Source organism: Pholis gunnellus (assembly GCF_910591455.1).
Source record: "Pholis gunnellus genome assembly, chromosome: 6".
NCBI lineage: Eukaryota > Metazoa > Chordata > Actinopteri > Perciformes > Pholidae > Pholis > Pholis gunnellus.
Window position 1 is genome coordinate 20,224,903 of NC_136532.1, and position 18,561 is coordinate 20,243,463.

Sequence of the window (18,561 nt, forward strand, 5' to 3'; positions counted from 1 at the left end):
TAGCCCCGGAGAAAGTCCTTGATCCCTTCCACTTTCATTTGTTGTGATGGTTGGTTTGAATCAAGACATTTGTTGTTGTTCTTTTTCTATGTCTTACCGACTACAGCAGTGTTCAGACGATTATCAAGTGACGAATGGCTCCACTCTGTGAGTGACGATGTGAGGGCTTACATTCCTCGCTCAGGCCTGCACGGTGACCTTCAAACGCACCTTCGAGTCCAATATACTACAAGTGCACTCCAAACGACATTCATCAGAGTCAAAGTGTGTCACAGATATGCGTTTTGGCCGAGCCCTTTTGGACGTTTGTTCATCACTGTAGGACGAAACGGCTATTTGCATTCAGCTCATAGCAGCGGAACAATAACTGCACACTTAATTCCAAATTGAAGCTGACATGAAGACATTAGGCAAGGAGAATGTAGTTGAACCGTCACTGTTGCGACCGCTGTGGATGTCTCAATAAGTGCTTTATATTGTGTGTGTATGGTGAGGATGGTAACTTGCACTGCCAAGAAGGAAACAACCCCTCCTACACACACCGACACACTCACAGTCCTCTGAATGCCAACCATCCTGGACGACAGTGTGTTTGTGACGCACCCTTACAACCCATGAACCCCCCCTCCCTCTTACCGATGCCCAGAGACTGACCCGGGGCTACTGTGGACTTATACAGTGGAAGAGCACTGTAAAACACACCAACACAAAAAGAACACACACACACAGTGTTGACGGGCGAATGGACAGACAGACTGATTGCTGCCACGCCGACAAACCATTGGCTCCTGGCGGGAAACAGCCGTGAACCAGTGAAAGGTATTGTTCTACTTGATTCAATTCATGCAAACAACGATTTCCAATTTATCTTTCTGGTTGTAGTGTAGTGTTGAGAATTATTTAGTTCATTTATCTTTCTGTCCCTTTGCTCAACTTATCACTAAAAGGAATAGGCAACATTTTGTTTCCTTGTTGAGAATCAGATTAGAAGATCGACACCACTCTTCTATCTGGCCATTAAAAATATAGCTACAACCATGAGACGGTTAGCAAAACTAGCATAAAAAACTGAAGGCAGGGGAAAACTTGGCTCCTCCAAAGCTTCACAAAGGCTCATTAAATAACACATCTTGTTTTTTTCAATCTTTACTGAACTGAAGTGTAGAAACAAAGTTGCTAACCTCACCAAAGTCACCGCTCCTGGCCAAGAAATGGTCTGGCATGTAACCCCCAAACTGCTATTTGTTGTTTTCCACTAAACAAAGGAGTTATTATGTCTTAATCAGTGAGCTTTAGAGATACTGGCAGGGGTTTTTCCCCACTAGACGGAGCCAGGCTAACTTTTTTCCCTAGTTAACTGGCTCCAGTTCCAGATTTAGCTGACAGGCTTGTGAGTGGTATTAATCTTCTCATGTGACTCTCTGCAACAGCGCAAATGTGTGCATCTCCCAAAATGTATCTTCATTTAATGATGAGACAACACAGATTATCTTGCAGAGACTAGCATTATCCGCGGTTAGAAGACTAATCTTATTCTAATCATTTAAAGTGGTATTATTACAGCATATTGCCTGTAGACTAAAAAAATCAAACACCAACGCTAGCTACGTAGGGTGACCAGGTTTCCCGCCTTTTTGTCGCTTGTCCCGCCTTCCACATATTGAGATGATGTCCTGCATATTCATTGGCTCTAGTTCTCAAAAGTCAAACCACTGCAAGACAGACTTTCTAATATCTGGTTTTTATCCAATGGCAGTGAAGAAGTCAGGGAAGGCTGTCACCACAAAGTCACAAGCTATACAGAGTTAAACTTTAGTTTTCTTTTGTATCCACTGTATTTCATTTAAATAAAATACATTTGTTAAGTCCTTCACATGCACTAAAGGCCTATCCTGTTACCTGCAGAGTCTATTGTGTGCGACTGAATCAACCAGAGGAGATATTACCAGCTAAGTATAGACATGTTAGATAGACTTTATATAAAAATGTGAGACCACCTCTCAGCATTGTTAACGTGGCCAGCATTGTCCAACACAAACAGTCTTTGTCCCACATTTGGTTTGTTGAGACCCACATAACAGTTTCACATCAGAATGCATTTCTTACGCTCAATGCAGTATCCCATTCCCAATGTTAGTTTGCATTTTGTAGTGAGTTTGGCAGCAAGTACAGCCCCCCAGAGCTGCTAGCATGTAGACGCCCACACGTGTTACATCATTTGACCAGTCTCCTTCTCATCAAAAGTTGTCCTCGTGCAAACTTTTATTAAAGTCTTGAGGGGACAGGTGCATCAGAAACTTTCATGGCAAATGATAAGAAAAGGACCTGCACTGCCTGAAGCCTGCGACTACAAGATTTCATCAAGGAGAAAACGTTTCAATCTGACGAGGATCAAAATAAGTTGACCTTAGGAAGACCTTTGTCAGCCTGAAATATCTGTTTAATAACAATGTTCTGCTTGCAAGATTCAGACAGTAAATGGGACCATTTCATTCCAGTCTTCGACTCATAACTGGAAGATAACCAAATATTTTATTAATTGCTGCAAATTCTCAAATACCCTCATATATTGCTTTCTAGTCACCTACTCAGGCTGGTATAATGAGGTGTTAGTATGAACTATCAGAATAAATTATCCAATGCACCAACTGCCCAGAATGTGATGTGTTCCACGGTGATGAAAAAAAACTTCTTTCTGATCCAATTTCAAGGAAACTTTAAAATTCAGAGAACACCACGCGCATATGTTTGCTGTTTCTAAATTAACATTATTTTGTCCTCTTTCTGTGCTTTGTCCATCAGATGTGGCTTTTTGTTTTTGGGACGTGTCTGTCGGGACCAGAGGAGCACAGCAAGAAGGAAGGGGAGGACAAAAATACCTTGTTTTTGCCCCCACTGTGTACAGAGCGCTGAGAGAGATGTAGAATATCAAAAATGATCCCACGGTTGAAGAGGTACTCAGCCATCAGAACTCCATCAGAACTCCATCTTAACGTTGCATGATCCTCTGCAAGTGGACTGCACATCTTTGATATGATCATCCTTGTACAAGTGCATCATTTTGATCGGCCATTTTTGGACTTTTACAGACACTAATGTTGTGGAACAATAATGCTCTCTTTGAAAAACAAATATGTATATGTCTGATTTTATGGTTCAAGGGTTGTACAGGAATTCATGGCTGCGTTCATGTTGACTTTTTCTGTGCCTCTTCACCTTTTGGAAAAGCCAAAGTAGACTGCAGTTGCTTTTGTTCTTGTTGAAATAATTAAATTGATTTGATTTGATTTGATTCCAGATCGATATTTAAGTCTCAGCAGTCCGTCCACTTTGCTACACTGAGCTGATGTCTGCAACCTCTCTGCATATTGTGTCTGCAGCTAAATTTTCCCTCAAGCAAAATGTCTTAAGGCTGATGGACTTTTCTTCCTGTTTATGTCAGTAGTGAACTGCTGGACCCAATTCTTTATACCCTCACTTTATGAAAGGCTGAGTAATGTACCAAAACTTTAACCATTATTTAATTTGTCAGCTCCTAAAAACCAAATATGTATCTGTTGCTTCAAAGCAGATCAGTGATAGAATGTGCCCACTTTATATTATTACATCCCCTTAAGCATTTAGCTAAAACATGTCAGCTCTTTACACTGGTACTTGGTCATGTCTTATAAAATATTTCCCTTTTTACAATCAGGCCTTTTATTTAATATAACATGTTGCAAAGAACAAAAAGATAAAGGAATACAGGTCTCAAACTACAAAAAAATGCATGTGTAATGTACTTCATGTGCATTTCTTCAGTTCTTACACATTTGTTTGCTCATAATATTTCCTCCCACACATGGCTTTAAGTTCTGCTGTTTCTCGCGTCATCATTTGTATTATTCTATTATCAACCTGATTTTATTTTGCCCCATTTTTGCTTGTCTGTTATTGATCTTTTATGTTTGTTTTTAAATATGTTAAGTAACTTATTTCACTTGTACAAATGTGTTGATATTTATTATCATTGTACATATGTCCTTATTTTTTATATGTGTATATATACACAAATAAAAATAGAGATATGCTCGAGGTGTGTGATTTTGTTTGTTAAAGAGGAAGTACACCAATTTTACACATAAATGTCAGTTTAGTCATAGAGAGTGCTACTTATCCTGTGAAAGCAGGAGTAAAAGTGTTTCTGTGGCTCTGGAGAAGCTTTGTCGAGTCTGAGAAAATGACCCCGATGATGTCACAGTGATGTCATCAGAGTTATCTCGGCCTGAGCTTGGATTTAAGGATCATTTATTGTCATTATGCACAACGAAATCTAGTTGTAGCCCATTTGTAACACAAATTGTGACAAACAAAAACAAAAACAGTAGTACATTCCTGTAGTGCGTTTTTTTATTTGCATCATAAGGAATGAAAACAGCAGCAGCAAGAACAATTCTCTGGGCAGATAATATGACCGACATCTTCACATTGAAAATTCAACGTGAGGAAAAACATTGTCCATCAACTTTGATTGTGTTTGAGCACCAAGCATCATGATGTAAACACAGAGTCCACCTCCTCTCGTCCCACCGGAGTCCTGCTGTCCGCCCATCAAGTGCAGCTAGATCCGGGATGAACAATGGAGCCAGTTCTCTGTGAAGATGGCATCAGACAGCCAGCAGTAGGCTGGGTAGTGGAGTAGCCTTAGGTCCTATAGCTGGGTTAGCTTAGCTTCCATCTCGGCTCTGCTATAATAGGAGGCTTCCATTATATACTCGGGGCACACAGTTGGTCCAACAAAGATAAGCTATCGGGATGCATTATGGGGAATGTAGGATCCAGTGTTTAGCTAATTTTTAGATAATTTTTATGATAATTTTATCAATATACACAACATGTAGGCAAATACTAGACAGTGTTTAAATATTTTAAACCAATGATACTTGTACCTTAAGGGGTACTTATACAGTTTTGGTTGGGACCAAAAATATGTACGTCCACATATCTGTTTTAAAGAGGAAAATAAACACACAAATTACAAACTGGTGTTAGACCGATCTTTATTTATTGTCATGATAACTGGCAATAGGCTGACTCCAAAAGACACAAGAGAGCAGAGAAGTGAAATAAATTGCTGTAAGTGCTGGGTTCTGGGTGCTTCTGTCACTCACAGTGGTGGGAGTAAAATACAACAAAGAACAGATAACAAGCCGTAACATCTAATTCTACACAATTCCTATGTCTTACATGAAAGGATATTGTAACGCCATCCACTTTTAGGATGATGACATCAGCTCAAATCAACACATTTGGAACAAGGCGAGTGGTGGTAATGGATACTTGAGCTTATTACACTTCAATGAAGACAGTTATCCAAGTTATCCAGTAGGATCATTTGAAATATAATTCCTGTAATAAAATGAAGGCATTGAAAGCCTATAGAAACAACCTAAATCACAACCCAACATTTAAGGATTAGTTGGGGATGATTGGGAAATGTAGGCCAGACTAATACTTTAAGACTACGTGCATCATTGTGTTGGTAATTCTATTTTCTCAAAATAAGACTTTCAAATTTTACACATCTGATTTTGGGTCAGGAACTCATACATGCAGAGGCTTATTTCACCTGTGAATGTCTAGACTTGTTTCATTTGCCCAGACTGTGCTGCACAACAACAACAGAAGTCAAGCTTCCATCGACTTGCACAGCCTTGCCTGGTGTCCACAGAAGAAGCCACATGCTTCAATGTGGTCGACAGTCCCAGCTGTGGAAAGAGGCTCTCGGTTGCATCTGATCTCAGTGTACTCAGCTGTGCCGCAGATTTCAAAACCTCACAAAAGAAGGAACTCTGTTTGTTTGTGACTGGTGTGTGTGGGCAGGCTTTACAGAGCTTTTCAAGACTAGAACACAGTTCACCCACCTGTTTGGGCTTATTGATTTTTGAGTTTGCTGTATATTATGTCAAACTATTGTGAACCACGTGAAAATATGGTAATTTATGTCTGAATACATTATCATCATGATATTTTTTTGATTCTTGATTTGAGTGTCATTCATTTTGGGTTATGTTTTTAGCTTAGTTCTTTTTTTTTTACTTACCACAACTTCACTATTATAAAGAGAAAAGCAAGTGAATTGACCCAAAGGTATGTTTCACTGCTTTGGTTGCTCAAAACCCACAGCTTTATTATTACTGTTAAAAGGACTAACAGCATGTCATGAACTCCATCAAGAAAATGCTGATAGCTACCTGTCTGACTGAGGTTTTTAACTTTGAGCTTCAGGTCAGTTATATGAACCAACAGACTGGGAAAAGGATGCAGCCGAGCTCCAAGACAGCCAACAGCAGATCAGGGAACAAGTTCCAGTCCAGCTGGATATCTATCTATCTATCTATCTATCTATCTATCTATCTATCTATCTATCTATCTATCTATCTATCTATCTATCTATCTATCTATCTATCTATCTATCTATCTATCTATCTATCTATCTATCTATCTATCTATCTATCTATCTATCTATCTATCTATTCATCCATCCTTCTATCAATCCATTCATCCATCTATCCTGCTTTCACTTTTGGAGGTCACGTGGTATGTTATCTGGTATTTCTATTGGCCAGTTCATATTAAACGAGTTCCGCTCTCTTTCAACCCCTGAAAAATACGGGTTAGTTCCTCCAAACGATACACTTTCTCCGTTAGTATCGACATTTTTTTAACAATGCGAGTCCTTGGTATTTACAATATACATTTTTAAACAAGACTAAATAATATACAGCGTGTTTTGAATTCGTATAAGTATTTGTTTAGAAACGTTGATGACTTTTTTTTGGCGGAGGGATACATACGTCGCCGCTGGCTCTGGCGTGGAGCGTAATTTGAATCTCTCTCCTGCTCCCTTTCTAACGTTTGTGTTTTATAGGAACATGTATTAAGATGTCAGTGCTTTTTATGACACAATAGTCCCTACATGTGTTTATATATATATATGTAATCAGAAAACACGAGGTAAATGTACGAGGTAAGTGTTTCACTCGCTGTCATTCCATTATCTTCAACACTAACGGGGTACTGTTGCTACTGTTAGCCAACGTCGCGTGTGAGGAGAAGGGCATGAACAACTTACGTTAGCTTGTAACAATTAGCTTTATCGTTAATATTCCGTGATAGTTGGTGATATAACAGAGTTACGTCCCTGGCAGGAGTCTACAGTAAAGTTAGTTGTTACACTGTTGTTAAACCGTACCATTCAGTTCGTTCTATAAGGGCATTTATTATGAAGCTAGCGCTAACTTAGTTTTGTTATGCTACCGGGGATTCAGCTAACTATATTAGCATCATGCTAAAGTCTGTGGGACGTCACTTTTTGCAACCATATGGACTTTGACGTGAAGTTGAAAGAAATGTAAAATGTATATTGTCAGTTGACATTGCCTACAAGCATTAGACTGATTGGAACAACATATAAAGGGAATATATGATAGTTAATAGTCCCCTGTTGTCATTCATTTTAAGTTCTCCCTAGTGACTTCTAGTAACACTTCACATGTTGTTGTTCCGCTGCTCTTGAATTATTAGACCTAACGTTATTCAATTTGTCAACACAGATGGCTACCGCTGAGATAAACACCGATGGAGGTCAGATGTTGACCCCCTCAGAAGTGGACTCTCCTCCAGTTTTAGATGACTCCTCAGTCCCCTTGATCTTCTCCGGGCTCACACCTAGTCAGTTTGGCATCTCTGTGCAGAGTTTTACTCCAGCGTCATTATCAAACAGCAAAGGTGAGCGGACAGGTCTTTGTTTGACGCTAAACTGCATGTGCATTGCCTTTCATAGACAGAAATGTTTACTTTGTTTTCATTCATCCACCACCGTTGGAAAACACAAGGAAATCCATGTATTATCAAGGGTTTGTCATAATCTGTAATATTAGCAGTTAAACCATCCACAAAGAAACACTCATGTTAAATCATACTACAGTGACCAAAGCAGTAACAGATGCACTCTTAAGCACAACTAATGCATAAAATCAGAGGCAAAAGACATTTGTATTTGTCTGTATATGTCACCAATCAAGTGTTACTGAAGTGGCATTCTTCTCCCTCTTGTTCTAGATAAATCTCGTCTAGCACAATTAAAGGCAAGGCGGAGGTCCGGCGTTGGTGTCCGCGGCTCCCCAGAGACAAACTCCCTCATCCGCTTCATGGCACAACAGAGGATGAAGACTCCACCAACCTTCCAAACCCCAGAGGTGAGATCCTTCATGGGATACATTTGAGTAAATCTCGCAGACCTTTGTCACATCCTATTCCTGTGTGAGGCAGTATTTAGATTGCAGTCTGGCTTTTGGTTGGCTCTCTGTGATCAATGTTGAAACTGACATATTTTCCTGATACTGTACGTGACGATACGGCACACTTTCTGTAAAGAAATGTTGTGTACTGTTTTCCCTTGTCGGATGCAAACGAGGATTGCCATCACTACGTCTACAGTGTGTGTTCACATACGTGCTCTCTGATAAAGAACTTGCTGTCAACAGAAGTTGCTTTGACTCACTCTAGCTTCAAAAGGGGATTACAGACAAATTGAGACACATTCATTTCCATAGACATACAGTGAGATATTGAGATTTTTAAAGCTTATCAGCTTCAGAATAAGTTTTACTATATCCTGATCTAAGGGGCTGACAGGCTATCATGTCCGGCTTGTTTAACACGTGTTAGCTGGTGTGGGGTTACTGGTGTTGTGTCCCGATATAGACCTTACAAGCATCATTAAGCTGCTGTATGCAGACATCCGTCTACTTATCACGCCCAATAAGTGGTCACATCAACAGTAGCTTTTTGCATCAGCATAAGCTTAAGGCAGCAAATGAACAGAGCAGAAGAGAAAAGCATGGAGCTCCCGTTGTGACAGTGGCATTTTGAATGACTTCTGGCAAATGCTGTTAAATGCAGCAGTATTACGTATAGTGGATTGATGTTGCACTGAAAATTCCAGCTTGGCGGCCCACCACATGTGAATGTAGCAGAAACTCTGCATGAAAAGACACATTCTGCCACATGTGTAGATCAAGTAGCTTATGATATATATACAGTATATCATTATTTTAAGAGGATAACTTCAATGTACACATAGAACTTTTCACAGCCTTTGCAATGATATTGACGTGGTCTTATATAAAATATAATATGCTGAAATATCATAACATCATAAAGAAAAGACTTATCTGAGTCTATCTTATTGCACATTTGAAGAGAACAATTTAGGAGAGTCTGTGTCTTGATGGAGACATCTTTGGTTAGATTTCATTTGTATCTCATATGATCATTGTGAAAGTAGCTATTACACTTAATAAATATGAATAGTTAGTATTACTCAATGAAAACAGTCTTCTTTCATGAAAGCTGGGCTCTCCCAGGCTGCTTTGTAATGGAAATACTAGTGTGAAGGAATACACAGGATGACTCGAATATGTTGACTCCACAATAACATCCGTTTACACTTTTCAAATCAATTCTGCTCTATTCTCTGCAGTCCATCCGTGTTTTCAGTATGCCCCAAACCACAATATGTTTCAGTCTCCTTTTTAGTTGGACTAACAATAGACAACCTCTGAGTCTTTACTTTTTCATGTTTTCTGATGCTGTTAAAGCTTTGTTTACATCAGCATATATTCTCAGTTATGATCATTTGAGAAACACACAATTCTTCTTAATTATGCACATCATTTGTATATGACAAAATAATTTAGGATTAAGCTTGTAAACAGCTTCTATGATATTCTGTCCGAGCGCACTCGTTGCTTTAGATGGGATGTTGCTGACCAATGAAGGAGAAGAGGTGGGCATTGACAAGCCAATGGCACAAGTCTGCTCACAAGCACAAATTCGTTGTGCAAAGGATTCAAATGAAAGCTATGCATTCAGCCATATGTTGGCAAAACTGTGCATGTTTGGAACACAGGGAGCATATTAAGGACATTATGCTGCAGAAGTGGTTTAAGAAGTTTCTCTGGACTTTTGGTGTTTTTCTCTGCAGGTGATGAGTCTGATAATAATACGTAATAGTAATGACTGAATATTCTTGCCGTTAGATGATGCACAGCTCAGTTAACTTCTAAAAGTAATATTCCCAGATTGTGTGTGTGTGGAAGTAGTTTGTGATAGATGTCCTTCCTCTCGGTAATTCTGTAATCTCCAAAGCCTCTGACCTGTCAAACTGCATCACTGAGCAGATCTGTTTGTTTCTGCTGTCTCAACTCTCAGCTTGACAGAAGTAGCCCCTTCCTTCCCCGGGTCGCCTCCACGCTGAGGCAGAAGATGGCCTCCTTCCAGAGCCTGATGGATGTGGAAGAGAGTGAGGTCTGTGATCCGATGCCAAGGCAGGACAGCAACACTGGAGGATGCATCAAGACAAGAGATTATCTGTCTGGTGAGGCTGCCTCATTGCCACAGGATTAATAGTTTCATTTCTCAACAAGGGTCCATGCCAGTAAGACTCCTTTATGATGGCTGGAGGCACTGTTGAGAAGCAGTGGATTAATGCATAGCACAGTATAAGTTTTACTCTGACAACATCTTGCAGCAGTATTTTCTTTAGAGCTTGGTCAGCTTCTTAAATGGGCCAGTTTCTGAGCTGTTTGTTGCTGTAGTGAGAGTTTATCTCCATCCCTTTGATCAAGTTGTTTTTCCCAAGCAGTGCTTTTATGATATGTTTATTTGATATGGGATCTTTTATCTTCATTTAGCTGAGGTGTCCCAAAGTCCCATTTGTTTTTCTATGTTTATATAACTTGTCCTTTCGATGGGTGCTTTTTTTTCCCCCTCTGTCAGATAGGAACCGCCCTTATGGAGGGAAGGAGAACCACCCACCAATGATGACGCCCATACCCAGCAAGAGGAGGCGCATGGGCCCCGTTGAAGGCAGTGAGGTGGAGATTAAAGAGGCCAGCGCTCCTATCCTCCACATGAGCTTGAAGAAGCAGGAGGTACACTCACTCTGACCATGTACTTACTTGACTGCTTTTAATAATTTAGCTAAAAGGGTTTCCCTCTCTGTACTTGCCTTCCATTGAATCCTCTGATTATTTTTAACTCCTCGATGAATGTTAGAACTCCGTGCTGCACGGGGCTTTTTAAACACAAGCATCCCAAAAAAAAGAGGAAAACTTTCAAGCGAAGCAAGTTTGATTTAAGTGCTGTGTATGGAGCTTTATTTATTTATAATTACATCTTTTGGGGGTTTTTTTTACTCAGAGCTTCCACTTGCTTTCTGTAAAGTGCAACATCAAGTTTTAAGATACCAGTCTCATTCTAAACTACACTGAAACAGCAGTTTGTTAAATCTGCGTTTCCTGTATCCCTGGTAGTAGTGTTGTTGCTGTTGTGGTGCTGTGTAGCAGAATGAAACAGTGGGAATCCCTTGATCATATCCACAGGAAGAAGAAGAAGAAAAAGAACCAGTGATGCAGGTTGTGGCACAAGGACCACTGACATCCCGTGAGACTGTGGAAGAGGCCCACGCTGTGCTTATATCCCCGACCCTTCACGTTGACCCTGAGCTACAAACCTGCTCCCCTGCTAAGAACCAGCAGGTTTGGTCTTAATCCAGACTTGAACTCACACACGTGCACACAAAAGTTAGGAGTGGATCACAGAGACATTTATAGAGACCTTTGTGATGCTGCTATGACGCAAATACCTTCCCACTGTGTAACAGAATGACTTTACCATTTTCACACAAACATCAAAAACATCCACAGGTCTAACCATGGAACCAGTGAAGATGTGTTTTTTAATTGACCGCACAACCAGATTCAGAGAGAATTCAAGCAGATTTTTTGTTGTTTTTACTGCCAAAGGGAAGTGAAGTGACATTTGTAACATTAAGTAACCAAGCACACTGTTTTCTTAATGCTCAGTATAGCACACTTCCGTCTCAAACATGGTGCCAAGCAGTAATCGTATGCATCTCAACTGCAGCCCCATAGCAGGCAATCACAAGTCGGAGCTACAGTAATGGGATTGTGACAATCTCCTCCCTCAACAGAGCGTCTCGCCCTCAACGTGTCTGGTCACGCAGGCGACGAGACAGAAAGCACCATTTTTACAAATGTCATACAATGCCACTTAAAGGTCTCTCTGTGTTTTCCCACTCCAACATTCATCTTCATCTAAGATAAAAAACGTTTCTTATTCGCTAGTATGCAGCTATAGTGGACCTGTATTTGTTGTGTAGAGCTAATGCTAAATATGCATTTCCTGGTCCTTCTTCCCCACATTGAACGTTTTTAACAGGTGAACCACTTTGATCAGTGCTGACAGCTGTGGTTCAAACCAATTGGTTTACACAACAACATTTGGACATTGTCCATGCGATCAGTCTTACCCACTGTGAGGTTACTGGAAGAAACCGATTCTATACACAATAATTCGTACTGAACAACCTGCTCTGTGAAGCTCCTTGAACTACAGCTCATATAATCCCTCTCAACAGGACGATGTCTTTGAACTCCAAAGCCTCGGCCGACCACCGCCCAATGATTCTGCAGCGGCTTCACCGGCCCGGCCCGCCCCCCCCTTCCACATCCCCTCTCTTCCCTCTCTGTTGGAGATGAAGCCCACAGGTAAACACACAGTACTCTCAGCGGCCGCGCAGGAGTAACTGACCTTTTTATCTCGGTTCAAGCCTGCCTTTGAGGCTCGGTGCACAGCGTTCTGCTGGATGCAGCGTATCCAGGCTGAATACCAGGAGAGTGTTAACCTTTTTATTTTCTGAAAAGAAATTGTGTTAATTAACGGCATTTGAGTCGTGTGTATTGGAGAACACTGTGTGTGTTTTTAGCTACAAGGGGAGTGTTAATAGTTCTCATCAAATAGACCAAACATGGGATGAATGTGCAATGTGGGGATCAGCACCCACAACTCACAACACCTGGACTCGATGAGCAAATTCAATCGTCCCAATATTGATACCACAGACATTACTTTGACCCAGTGAAAACGCTTCTTTTAATTGTGTAAGAAAGCTGCAACATGACAAATTTATAGGAACTTCTGCTTCATGATAATTAGGTAGTCCTTTATATCTCAGATAGTTGAATTATAAATACACTATATTAATATCTGAATATGAGTTAAAAAATTCCCGTATGTCATATCTTGTCATAGTTTCAGTTTCTTCTACTATTTGCTTGTCTAACTGGCATATCAGTGTCTGAAAAACTTAATCAATCTCTCTTAAACTTCTGAACCCTAAATCATTTTTGTGATCAGTTCCTTTTGATGTAAAACAGCAAGATTTTAAAGCGAAGAATCTTTACTCTCTGCCTCTGCGTACATTGTGTAATGAGGGCAGCAAAAAACGCAAATCATTTGTGCGTTGAAGGGATGACTGTCTTTGCTGGGGAGGACGACTCCACCGGGACCTCCACGGTGAAGAAGAAGAAGAAAAAGACGGTCTGCTTTGGAGGTCCGCTCTCTCCTGAGTTCTTTGATAAGTACCTGCCTCCCAGCACACCGCTACAGAAGGGGGGCACGCCGGCCCGGGCGCCCACACCAGGTGGGAGCTTACAGCCGCGCTCGGTGCTGAAGACGCCGCAGAGAAGTGAATCCCAGACAGCAGCAGCGGCACAGCCAGATCTCAGCAGCCCTGCTGTGTTCGGTGCCTCGCCGACACTTGCAATGCCTCGCAACCGCAGAACGCCTTCTGTGGGAGAGGATGGAGAAAGATCGGTAATGTTTCTGTGATGCCCTGGTGTCTATACTGCTCTCTACATGTCGTAAAATAGTAAATAACCCGGGTGTCATAGCACGGTTATAACATGTGTAATTAACATTATTTATGGTCCTTTTCTATTTAGAGTGTCACGGCCTTCCAGTGGGTAGCATGCACAATACCAGGGCCATAATTACTGTTATTGATTACACCTGTTGACCCTGCAATGACATGGCACAGTGGCTGCTGTGAAAAGGGCCGATCCAAGTCGCTCTCAGCTACAAACAACTAGATTTATTTGTTTATTCGTACTGACATATGTAACAGTGTGACACTACGGTTTTAGTTTTCTCTTGGTATGCTTTTAGATGATAACTGGATGAAATTCTGAATGAGTGATGTTTAATAATTGTACTTACTTACAGGAACCAGAATATGTCTCACTATGTGTTTGTTACAGTCAACATTGTTTGTTTGTATTTTGTTGTCCTAGATTGTTTTCCCTTTAATGGAGGAGATTGACTCTGCGGGGACGAGGAATACAGGTTGATTATTCTACTTTACTTACCCTGACAGTTCCAGCCTATTGTCTCTGGTAGAATGCAGTCAGACTGTAATGATAACTGCTCTTTCCATTTGTTGAATTTTCAGAATGTCTGTGGGAAGCCCAGCCGTTGAATTTAAACGCTGCTTTCTACGAGGAGTCCCTCTCTCAGATTCTGACAGGTGAACTACCGTTTTTCCTTTCATTGACACTTAACTTTATGTCTCCGTCTCTCCTGTTCTGCACCTTCTCTCGTCTCTACAACACAAATTAAATTTAAGTTTAAGTTAGCTGAAGAAAGCAAGCCAATTGCCAGTGTTTGAGTGTGTAAAAAGGCAAATATGGGACATGTTAAACCACGGTATCAAAGACAGTGGGACCTTTGTCGTTTGGATTCAGCTATATCAAAGTCCTGTTCAACCAATGTTTAGTCTCTGTTATCATTAACAATGCTAACCCAGCTATTACCTACAGCTGACAGACTCAATAGATGTCATTTCAGCTATAATACTGTCAATTGTCCTCAGAGTCTGAGACCAATCCCAGCACACCCTCCCAGGTGGGTGCCCTGGGTGAGCCTACAGCCTCGCCAGAGAAGGAGAAGCAACATGAAGCAGATGTGGAAGCTCCAGCTCCAGCCCCGTGTAGAGACCGGAGGAAAAAGGTCTGCCATCGTTGTAGCTTCTGTGGTTTTTTTATCTACTTTCTTGGATGGGTCATTTTGGGTTCACAAGATATAGTTTTACAAGTTTGCTTCCCATTTATTCAGTAACAGTGTGTTCATCACCAGATTATTACCATCCTCTATAGATTTCCGTACTGTGAATAATTCATTTCATCCACTAAAACTTCTAAATCTCAGCAGCAGCAGCAGCAGCCAGGACCCGAGCATGCACCTAGCAGTGAGGCTCCAGCTCGCTCCAGCAGTCAAAAGAGAAAGGTCTGCTATTACTGCCAGCTGTTTTCAGCTTGATTTCACTTGTGCAAAACTCCATTTACCAGACGAGACGTCTTTTTAATAATTTAGGGGTCATAACATGCTCCCATTTAATCTACTGTTTAATTCCACTGGATCTGAATGAAATCTCATGCGAGGATATCAACTTTATGTTTGCAAGCAAGTGTGGCAGAGAGACGATCATATAATGTATCCTCATGCCAGCTCTGTGCTCCCCCAGCAGCCGGAGGAGAGCCAACCTGTGAAGAGGTCGACGCGCTCCGCTGCCAAGACGGCCTCTGGGAAGATGAAGGTGAGTTGGCGGAGTCTGCTCGTTTGATTTCTCTTTACACGGCTCCACTGAGGGATTCCGGGAGGCAGAAAGAAAGTCTCGGAGCTGATAGCGATCTATCTACGGCTTACTTTGCCTGAGTTGGGAGAAAAACAACTGTGTGTATGCCCCAGGGTTATTCTTCCCAATGACCTTATGACACACACCACAGGATTATAAATGATGACAATTCTATTATGAAATCTTACATTTTAAGACGTTAACAAATAATAATGCCTCAGACGCCTTGTTTGAAGGCAGTGTGGATAGCTGAAGCTGCCTTTACTGTAGCTCACATTGCAACATTTCCAGAGTGTGTAGTGTCTTCTGACAGCTTTGTAGTTGTTTTATTTCTTTATTTTTATACAGGTTCCAAGTCAGGGCTGTGTTTGAGTTTGCCAAATAACTTTCAGTTCTGTAATTTGACTCCGCAGAATGACGTGGGTAGAGATTTAATCAAAGCAGTGTGTAAATACACAGCGATCCACGGTAGAGCACACGGTGTCGTTTATATTATATATTATTACCCTCTGAAAATGAATTGGTACATCTCAAAAGGTGTATCTGGATACATAATGCATTTGGACAAAATGATGCTGTCTTAGGGAATAGTGGCCCCAGCTCCTGTAGGAAGGCAATGCTCTAACTAAACTGTCTGATTATATGTTTTATTTATGATAATAATTATTATTAGTTCAAATAACCACAGCTTCTGACATGGCGCCGACACAATCAGCACACGGAACCCCTCCACAAAAAAACATCTTAATTGATGTACTTACTGAGGATGACATAATGAGGTGCTATCACATTTCAGTTTACGCGGACATGTCAATACAAACCTCTTTAACGGTGCAGGATTGTCTTTCCACAGAGGAGCTCGGCAGCAGCGCGGCGATGGAACCGGGACGTGGACCACTCCCTGTACGGCTGCCGGGCGTACGCCTCCAAGAACCCCGGCCTGAGTCCCATCACTGAGAGGCTGGCCCTCATCGTCCAGTCAGCAGCACAGCAGACGTCCTGTACGAGCTGCTCAGGTACAAAAAGAATGCAGATAATAGCTTTATCTTTACATTATTGATAGGCAATTATGGCTTTTGCTTTTATGCTCTCAGAAACATTGAAATATCATATATCCCATGTACATTTTTCCATGTACAACCCTTCACGAAATGTATTATTTATTCTTGAAAATGGCATTCATTTCCCTGATATGTTTTTTTATTTTTGTCATTTCGCCCTACAGCCCCAAATTATGAGACCCACTCGAACCCTGAGATGGCTAACGACACAGCAACAGGTGGCCTCACTGTAAAGAACGCTTTGGAAAATCCCTCCAAAGATTCCGTCACATCTCCAAACTCCAGTAAAAGAAACGGCACAGCGAAGGGCAGGAGGCTGCCGGGGCCGAGAGGACTGAAGAAGAAGAAGAAGAGGAAGGGCAGTGCTGCTAATGATGCCCTGCTCAGTGAGGAGACTCCGGATCAGGCTGGAGGAAAGACCGAGGACCAAACCACTACAAACCTTGAGGCGTCAAGCGAAACCCCGCTGGACCGCACTGTACCTGAGCAGGGAGAAGTCGACACTGAACATAATGCCCAGATTCCTGCAGATACAGATGCACTCTGCACAGACTTTGATGGAAAATTAGAATCCCCTGGAAGTCTGGAGGCACCCACCTCAGACTGCCCACCTTCAGGTGGAGAATCCAACGACACTTTGAGTCGGTCAGCACAGAGAAAACGTGACAACGTCTTATTGCTGCAGGAGCAGGAGAACAAGGAAGAGGAGGAGAAGGAAGAGGGAGACCAAGCAGCTATTGAGCAGGAAAACATCAGGCCATGCTCCGATAGCCAGGAAGAGGTGGAAGTAGCCGATATACACCTCGCCCCCTGGCAGGCTGACTTTAATTTTGAAGATGTGTTCAAACCCGTTGCCGCTAGAAGGCAGCGCTCAGTGCGCCGCAGCCTGAGGAACAAGAGCACCACGGAGCACAGCAGCAACAGTGCCGGTCTCGCCTGGCTGGCTTGGACCTCCCCTGAGTCCAGTAAAGAGTCCCGCAGGAAGACCCGGGCCCGTCAGCGGCTCAGTGCTGCTCCACCCGTCCAACCTTCGCTCCACGAGGAGACACAAGACAACGCCTCGTGAGACTTTTATATGGACTACATGAACTAAGATTAAAGGGGGATAGTTGATCCAGTCATCACACCTTCATACATGCCTATCCTGTTTGTTTTAGATTAGATGAGAGGAGTTTCCAAAGAGCAGCCTGATTGTTTAATATTAGCTAAAAACATTGATGCCTTTGTTCCCTGTGAATTATTAGAGCTGACCAGTCATTTGTAGCCGGTTTCCCCTCCGCTTACCAAGCCAGTCGATACGCTCTGAGCCCAATCATCTCTGCTGACCACCTCCCGATCAATATCCAAGCACTCAGCTGGTAATCGCCGTGCATGTTCAGACTCCCCAAAGTCATTGGCTCAAGCATCTCCAAGTCGATATGTGCTCTTCATGGATGGATGAAGATGGCCGTTCTGCATTCACCATCGGCCATGCACGGCTGGGCAGGAGGAAGGGATGATGATAATAATAATAATGGAATAGTAATGCGGGGAACACACAGAAATCTAATGAATAGGCTCAAACAATTGTGTTTATTTGTGTTTCCTCTTTTTTATATTTTTTATTTCCCCCCCCCCAGTGATCTGAACTGTTGACATACAGGTAACTGTCCAGAAGAGGGCCCCGTCCCCTTGCATTATCTGTTCTTTTAATGGACGCTTTTAATATGTGAATACGACGTTGCACCAAATCAGAAATAAGTTTGTGTGTTCTCAGTGACTTTCCTGGAATGTCAAGATGTACCTTGCTTTACTCTTATGCTGATTAAATGCCTTGGTTGCAAGTAAAGACATCTCATCAGATCAAATTGTGTTCATTTAATCGGCTGATTTAATCTCATTTGAAAGGAATTCATCCAGATAATAAAACGGCCGATATCTCAGTTGAGTTCAAGTACAGCAGCTTTCCTTTCACATAAA

The 18,561-nt window shown here is 41.8% G+C and overlaps 1 protein-coding gene across 1 annotated transcript; it reads left to right on the forward strand.

Annotated features, from left to right (window-relative positions):
* Window positions 1-6,895: 6,895 nt before the first annotated feature.
* On the forward strand, window positions 6,896-18,317 carry cdca2 (cell division cycle associated 2). The gene is made up of 15 exons (XM_079161642.1): window positions 6,896-7,009; window positions 7,596-7,770; window positions 8,104-8,240; window positions 10,258-10,423; window positions 10,825-10,979; window positions 11,430-11,585; window positions 12,488-12,622; window positions 13,402-13,725; window positions 14,202-14,253; window positions 14,360-14,434; window positions 14,780-14,916; window positions 15,115-15,192; window positions 15,431-15,502; window positions 16,395-16,557; window positions 16,767-18,317. The coding sequence occupies exons 1-15, from the start codon at window positions 7,001-7,003 to the stop codon at window positions 17,666-17,668; spliced, it is 2,736 nt and encodes a 911-aa protein (XP_079017768.1). The 5' UTR covers window positions 6,896-7,000; the 3' UTR covers window positions 17,669-18,317.
* Window positions 18,318-18,561: the final 244 nt, after the last annotated feature.

What these genes read in the sequence shown, in the direction of transcription:
- cdca2 (XM_079161642.1), top strand. An exon ending in GACAAGAGATTATCTGTCTG is followed by an intron (nt 10,424 to 10,824) that starts GTGAGGCTGCCT and finishes CCCCTCTGTCAG; the next exon opens with ATAGGAACCGCCCTTATGGA. An exon ending in CCTCTCTCAGATTCTGACAG is followed by an intron (nt 14,435 to 14,779) that starts GTGAACTACCGT and finishes AATTGTCCTCAG; the next exon opens with AGTCTGAGACCAATCCCAGC.